The sequence below is a fragment of the Lagenorhynchus albirostris genome, chromosome 13 (assembly GCF_949774975.1).
Source record: "Lagenorhynchus albirostris chromosome 13, mLagAlb1.1, whole genome shotgun sequence".
NCBI classification, from domain to species: Eukaryota; Metazoa; Chordata; class Mammalia; order Artiodactyla; family Delphinidae; genus Lagenorhynchus; species Lagenorhynchus albirostris.
This window is the reverse complement of record NC_083107.1, coordinates 62,545,784-62,553,300: the sequence shown is the minus strand read 5'-3', so window position 1 is coordinate 62,553,300 and position 7,517 is coordinate 62,545,784. Positions and strand designations below refer to the sequence as shown.

The 7,517-nt window shown below is 36.7% G+C and overlaps 1 protein-coding gene across 1 annotated transcript; it reads right to left on the bottom strand.

Annotated features, from left to right (window-relative positions):
• Positions 1-4,193: 4,193 nt before the first annotated feature.
• Positions 4,194-4,883, bottom strand: LOC132531581 (GTP-binding nuclear protein Ran-like). The gene has a single exon (XM_060169457.1). The coding sequence runs from the start codon at positions 4,845-4,847 to the stop codon at positions 4,194-4,196; it is 654 nt and encodes a 217-aa protein (XP_060025440.1). The 5' UTR covers positions 4,848-4,883.
• Between the last annotated feature and the right edge of the window lie 2,634 nt (positions 4,884-7,517).

The window sequence follows — 7,517 nt, the reverse complement described above, 5'->3', positions numbered from 1 at the left end:
AATTCTTGGCTCTATGGGTTTATAGTTTTCAGCAAATTTTAAAGAATTGTAGCCATCATTTTTTTCAAGTATTTTTTTCCACCACTTCCATCATCCCCCAAACCCAGAGACTCCAATTATACATATATTAGGGCTGCTTGATTTTGTCCTACACTTCATGGAGGCATTGTTCATTGAAAAAGCTTCTCTTTAGTTCATTTTGGGTAGTTTTATTGCTACGTATTTAATTTCATTAATATTTTTTCTTCAATGTCTAACCTGCTCTTAATCTTATCCAGTCTATTTTCATTTCAAATGTTACATTTTCTCCTTTAAAGGTTTGATTTGGATTTCTTTCTCTCTCTCTCTGTCCTCTCTACTTAAATCTCTGAATGTATGATATATAGCTGTAATAACTGTTTTAATGTCCTTGTTTTCTAATTTCAACATATGCATCAATTTTGAGTCATCTTTGATTTATTACATTTAAAAATTTATTTTCCTGTTTTTTTGGTCTGGTAATTTGTTACTGGATTCCATCTGTTGTAAATACTACATTGTTTGGTGTTTATAGAAATAATTTTTTTTTAATTTAGAAAAAATACTTTTTTATTACTATAAATATTCTTGTATTTTGTTCTGGAGTACATTAATTTTGAAGGGTTTGGTTTCTTCAGCTCTTGCATTTACTTACGATTTGTTAGGTGTAACTGTAGCAGTGCTCAGTCTAAGGAGAATTACTCCACTAATAATACAAGACCCCTCTTTGTAGTCTACCCAAAACTCAGTGAATCATGAGGGTTTTCATTTTGGCTGGTGGGAACAGACACTATACGTGGCCTTGTGTGAGTGTTGGGCATTATCACCTCTAATCCTTTTTGTGACTCTGCTCAGCTTCAGGAAGTTTCCTCACATACACTTGCTGATTATTACTCAGCTGAACACTGAGGGGTCCCTTTGCAAGCTTAGGAATTCTTTCTCTGTATATCCTTCTTCTCTTTGGTGCGCTGTCCTAAGAACCTTCTTCACAGACTTTTACCTCTGTCTCCTCAAGTTACAAGGTACACTCTGCTCTGCTTAGATACCCTCTACTTGCACCATGATTTGAAACTTTCTTAAGGAAGTAAACTAGAGCAACTATAGATATCACCTTACTTGTTTTCTGTCTTTCAGTGATCACTGTCATTTATTGCCTGATATCCCATGTCATGAAAACAATTTAAAAAATATTTTGTCATTTTTGTTGTTTCAGGCTGGTGTGTACATCTGGCCAGAAGCAGAAATTTTGAGTTGTCTTGAAACCTTAGTTAAATACTCTATGGATTTTTTTTTCAACTTCTCTATGCTGATATCAAATCTCCCAAATAAGACAGTGAACTCCTCTAGGACAGGGGATTCATCTTAAACTTGGGCATGTTCCTTGTAACACTGTGTAGTTTGCTGTAAATTTTAAAAGTTACTGGTACAAGGGTAATGACTGCATAGGAATTATTTGCAACATTCTTTCTGTCCTTGTCTATCACACGATATTTAATAATGTCATCTTGAGTTTATTGTTATCTGTGCTCCTCTGAAGGAGGAGGAGGGTTGAGTCAGTCTGGCTTTGAGTGAAAGTAGGAGTTACAGGGCCTGAGACCCTGGGTTGTAAACGAGATTTACAACTGGGTAGAAAAGTTAAAGACCAAATGTTGAGTGAAAGTCAGGAAAAGGAAATACAGAGGAACCCAGTGACTGGGATTCCAGTGAGGAGCCAGAAGTATGGAATCTGGGAACAAGGATAAAGGGGGAAAAAAGCAGTCCTGCAAATATCCTGAGGTATGTGCTGGATGATATCCATTTGAATATTTTAAAAAAATCACCTGGTATAGAAATGGTAAAAAGAGTGAATCTGGCATAAAGAGACAGAAGTTTGATGGAAAACTCACTTGATGCACATTAACTCTAACCGGTTCCTCTCCCAATTCTGTTAGTGTGGCTCTAATCGCTACATTAGCTCTATAAACCCCACCATCCTGCTTATTCAGAGAGGTTTCCTGGCTCTGTTGCTTCATAACTAAGATATTTGTAAACATAATAAACACTCCCACAAAACATCCATCTCAAAATTGGTTCCCTTTCTTCATAAAGGAGCCAGAAATTCTGATATGATCACAATAAAAAGATCATGCTGTTTGTTATACTAAGGGCGTTTCATTACCTTAGCAAGTGTTTTAAATGAATAATAAGTTTAAAACTCAAATAGAGTATTATAAGGTAATATCTCAAAACATTTCAGAATTATTTGCTCTTTGTTCAGATACTATAGCTTCTAGGTAGAGCAGTGTCTGATAGGCCTTACTCAATATAACCATAAATTTCTGTGGTTTCTACCCACCCATCAGATTCCATAAAAGCCAGATAAAAATTCCTGAAGATCATTTAAATTAATAATAGAGCTATGTCCTGGCACTATGATGAAGGCCATGCAATATATTATCACATTTAATACTTGCAATAATGCTATGAAGTTGGTATTGTTATTATTTCCATTTACTAGAGGAAAATCCAGTATAGAGAGTTAAAGTAACTTGTCCAAAGTTGCTGGTTTTCAGGAAGATCCACATCAGATCTGTTTGATTTCAAATTTCTTAATCACTGTTCTGCATGATTTTCTCTCATTCTCTCTTTTGTCTCTTTTTTGGAGGGAAGGACTGAGCTACAAATTCAACAGGCTTTACATAATACCAATTTATCACTATTTCACTTAGTCAAAGGTGCTATAGACTTAATGTTTTTGTCCCCCCAAATACATTTGTTGCAACCTAATCCCGAGTGGATGGTGCTTGGAAGTGAGGCTTTGGGGAGGTGATTAGGTCATGAGGATAGAGCCCTCATGAATGGAATTCGTGCCCTTATAAAAGAGACCCCCATCAACCATGTGAGGACATAGTGAGAAGATGGCTGTCTATGAACCAAGAAGTGGGCTCCCATTAGACACCAAAACTGCTGCCACCCTGATCTTCTTCCCAGTTTCTCAGAGCTATGAGAAATGTCTGTTGTTTAGGCCACCTAGGCTATGGTATTTTATATTTTGTTATAGCAGCTCAAATAGATCCAAGGCCATTCTAGAATATGTTCTTGGAATTCATCAAAAAGCCCTGACTTCTTTGTAATTAAAGGGTTTGCTTGAATTAGGAGTCTCTCTTCCACTCTCTGCTACTACCTTAAAAATGTATTCCAAGATAAAATGGCACTGTCTACCCATAAAAATTAATAAAACACAGTAGGTTTTCTATACTTTTGCTACTGTAAAATTCAGGTTAATTTTCCTTTTACTGGAACTCAATGCAAACCGAATATTCATGATTTATTGGGAGGGAGAGAATTTATCTGGAGGTTGTGGGTATTCCCTCACAATGACTGATAGAGGGCAGCAGAGGGCTTTACAAGTGAGCATGGCTGAGGCCAGATGAGAAAAGCTTTCCTTGGGTGTGTTGGGAGTGGGACTAGAGAAAAGGGTGAGCAGTGGTGGAAAGGGTTATCAGAAATCATGAAAGGCAGGAGAAAAAGGAATCAAGTCATGGGTGTAGCTAGGCCAGGTAGGAGAGAGTCAGAGAAATTGCCAATTAGAGTTGAAGATAACAACCAGTTAAATAGACAAAACCCCATCTGCAGGGCTTTCTGTCTAGTCCTATCCAGCTTCAAGCTATGAAGAACTATAATTACAGATTTAAAAAATCTTAGGTGGTACCAGTCACAATCTTATATACTTTACATTTGATATTATATTTGTTGATTATTTTTATTACATTTATTTGTTATATTTGTTACATTTATATTTATTATTTCTCATGAAAATATCATAAATCCTTTTTTTTATTTGAAATACAACTTTATTCTGATTCTAAATGAAAAGGAATGGGAATGACAGTAGAAAACAAGATTCTACCACTGAATATAGTGATGTGACTGTAACAGTCTTATATTTGAAACTCAAGGAGGAAACAGCTATGTTGCAAAACAGCTAAATATGCAGGTCCAAAAAATGAAGGTTTTTTTTTTTTTTTAACTGCCACATTCACTCCGAAGCCCATTCATCTCCTTTAGCATCCCAAAGATTAAGCACATGTTCTGCTTAGCTATATAATAAAGTGGCAAACACACTGCACCACTGACATCACAGAACAGTTGCCTATAAGACTAGACTTCTGACTCTGGGCTCCAGCTTCACTTTCTCACATGTCATCATCTTCATCTGGGACAGCAGTTGTCTGAGCAGCCTCTAGATCATGCTTAGACCGCACTGCCAAGGCTGCGTCCATGACCACCTCTGGCGGGGTGAGAGCAGGCATGGCAATGAACTCCAAGTTAGGGTCTCTGATCAGTTTTATAGCAAGCCAGAGGAAGGGCTTTTCAAAGTTGTAGTTACTTTTGGCAGAAATGTCATAGTACTGAAGATTCTTCTTTCGGTGGAAGACAATTGACTTTGCCTTAACCTTTCTGTCCTTAATATCCACTTTGTTGCCATACAACATGATGGGGGTGTTTTCACACACTCGTACCAGATTTCTATGCCAGTTAGGCATGTGCTTGTAAGTAACTCTTGATGTTACATCAAACATTATAATGGCACAATGAGCTTGGATATAATAGCCATCTCTCAGTCCACCAAATTTCTTTTGACCAGCTGTATCCCATACATTGAACTTAATCCGTCCTTTGTTGGTATGGAACACAGGGGGATGGACCTCAACACTCAAGGTAGCTATATACTTCTCAGATTCACTAGTCAGATGACGTTTCACGAATGTATCAGTAGTTTTTCCAGTACCACCATCTCCAACCAATACAAGTTTGAACTGAACTTGGGGCTCTTCTTGGGCAGCCATCGTGATGTTACTTCCAGAAACATCTCTGTGCCCTTCTGACTGAACTCATAAATTGTTACAAAAATCCTATGGTGGGGATTATCCAAATATTACAAAAAAAGAAACTAAGCAAGTGCAGAAAATTTGGGGTTAGATCTTAAGGCTAATCTAATCTCAGATCATAGGCTTTCTCCCTTAAATTCTCAACAAAGTGACAGTTTTCTTCCAGTAAAAGATTATTTCTGCACCCAGGAAATTTGAAGAAAATCAATGCAGCGGTATTTTAAAAATTCCAAGTTCCCTTTATAAATCTATTTTTTGTCTAAGCAATATTCTTTTTTTAAAAAAATTTTTATTTTAACATCTTTATAAGCAGTATTCTTTAGAATGCACTTATTGGAATGAAAATCTTTCCTTGGAGATTTGTAGTTCTTTGGGATACCATTCAAATAATTTAATTATCAAATTATCTGAAGGTAATAAGAGAATAGTAGGTATTAGACTAGGGAGTCCCTCAGTTGCAGAGGTGTATGTGACCTTGAGGGCTTCAATTACTTATAGAATTGTCACTTCCTCTCAGAAGCTGTTATATTACCACATAAGCTTGATTTATGCTAAATTTAGATAAAAAATGAAGCAGCCATTATATGTGCTCAGATTATTATGCGGCTGCAATAATTTATATACATTGGTTGGTATTTAAAAATTCTAACATGATTTAGAAATTAATATTTAGACGTTTGTTTTCCAGCATAATTCTAGAGGAGGGGCCAGAACTGTGGAACCAGTATTCTCTCATGATTTGATTAAAATAGTGAAATCAGAAAAATTCTACAAGAGCAAAAGAAAAAGGTGATCCTAGCATTGGTATAACAGAATGCCTTTCAGGGTGCTCTACCTCATCTCAAAATAGCCTGCAGAAAAATGAAAAATACATAAATTAAAGGATACATAGGACAGCCAATAACAGAATATTGTTTTCTCTTATATTGCGTAGATGTGTCCATTTTATGCGTATATTGTAGAACTATGCCTAGGCTAGTAGGCATAGTTACATACCTGTGAAATTAAGGCTATGTAAAATTATTGGATAGAATCTTTAAACTTTGAGACTCTAAGATGGTCTTCATGATTCCTGCTTGCTGATATTCATGCCTTTGTCCATTCCCATGCTCTGAGTATGGATGGACTTGTGACTTGCTTCTAACCAATAGGATATGGCAAAAGGAATGGACTATGACTTGTATGATTATGCTACATTATTTAAGAATCTGTTTTGCTAGAGAATTTCCTTATTAACTTGATGAAATAAGTAGCCATATTGAGAATGTCCATGTGGCAAGGAACTTAGGTAAGCTTCACTCCAAAGGCCATCAAGGAGCTTGACCTCAGTGCTACAGCTGCAAGAAAATAAATTCTGCCAACAACCTGAGTGAGTCTGGAAGTAGATTCTTCTTCAGTGAAGCCTAGATGAGAAAACAGTCCTGTTGATACCTTGATTGCTGCCTCAGAAGACCCTAAGAAGAGGACCCAGCTAAGCCATGCCTAGACTCCTAGCCCCCAAAAACTGAGATGATAAATATGTGTTTTTTTAGGCTGTCACGTTTGTAGTAATTTGTTATTCAATGGTCTATCTAATATATACTCCATCTAGCTAATATTAGTCTTACCTCTAATTACTCTCATATCACTTTGTTTAAATCTTTAAAAAAATTCACATAATAGTTGTTTACTTTTAATTAATTATCTATCTCCCTTCCCCTAAATCTCTTACTAATTTTGTAACCTCTGACAAGTCACTTGAATTCCCTGAAACTCGGTTTCTCCATCTATAAACTGAGTTTAATCATACCTATGCCCCCAAGGTTGTGAAGGTTAACTAGGCTTGTGTTTGAAAGAAGCCCTGTATGAGGTTTTAACTCCTGTCTTTTCAGACTCTTTCTAGATAGAATTAACTTTAATCATGATTCATTCTGTATGCCCTAGATTTTGTTGCATATCAGGCCCTAAAATCTTGGCTTACGCCTTGGATTCTTGTCTTCTGGTCTATCTGGCTCTCTGAGTGGACAACAATGCTTGTTTGTCTCTGACTGCTTTGTTGCAGCTCATAAGCTGAGCTTATTACACAAGAAGGGTGGTGGTGGCCAACAGTCTACAACAAATGAGAATTTCAAAGCTGGTTTTTTAAAAACATACTTTGGTGCTCTTGGAATAGGGTGGTCACACCCGGCCAATTCCACTACTCTCTTCCTACTAGATAAACAAAACATGAAATTTCTCTTCCTGTAGCATTGAGTCCACTGGGAAAAACATGAACACACTGTGCTTTTAATTAGGTGGAGAATGAATTCTGAGCCTGGGCTGTTTAAAAAAGTTGGGAGCAGGTTCTCAGCACCTGCAAAATGGTAACAAGTTTCCTGGATAGTTGTGGTGGCTTATCTGAACATGAGTTCCTTACAGTACCCCAAAACTACCAGTGCCTTCAGGGCCTCCATAAATAAGTGCCTGGTTTATAAGTTTGTATCTTCTGATATAAATCCCATGCTTTGTTACCCTCTGAAAAAATTGTATGTGAATGAAATGTCACAGAATTATAGAAAGGAACTTAGCAATAATCTAGCTAGCATTTTTAATACTGTACTCTCCGCTGTGCAGAGTGCTTGATAGTGTTTCATTTAATGTGATCCGACT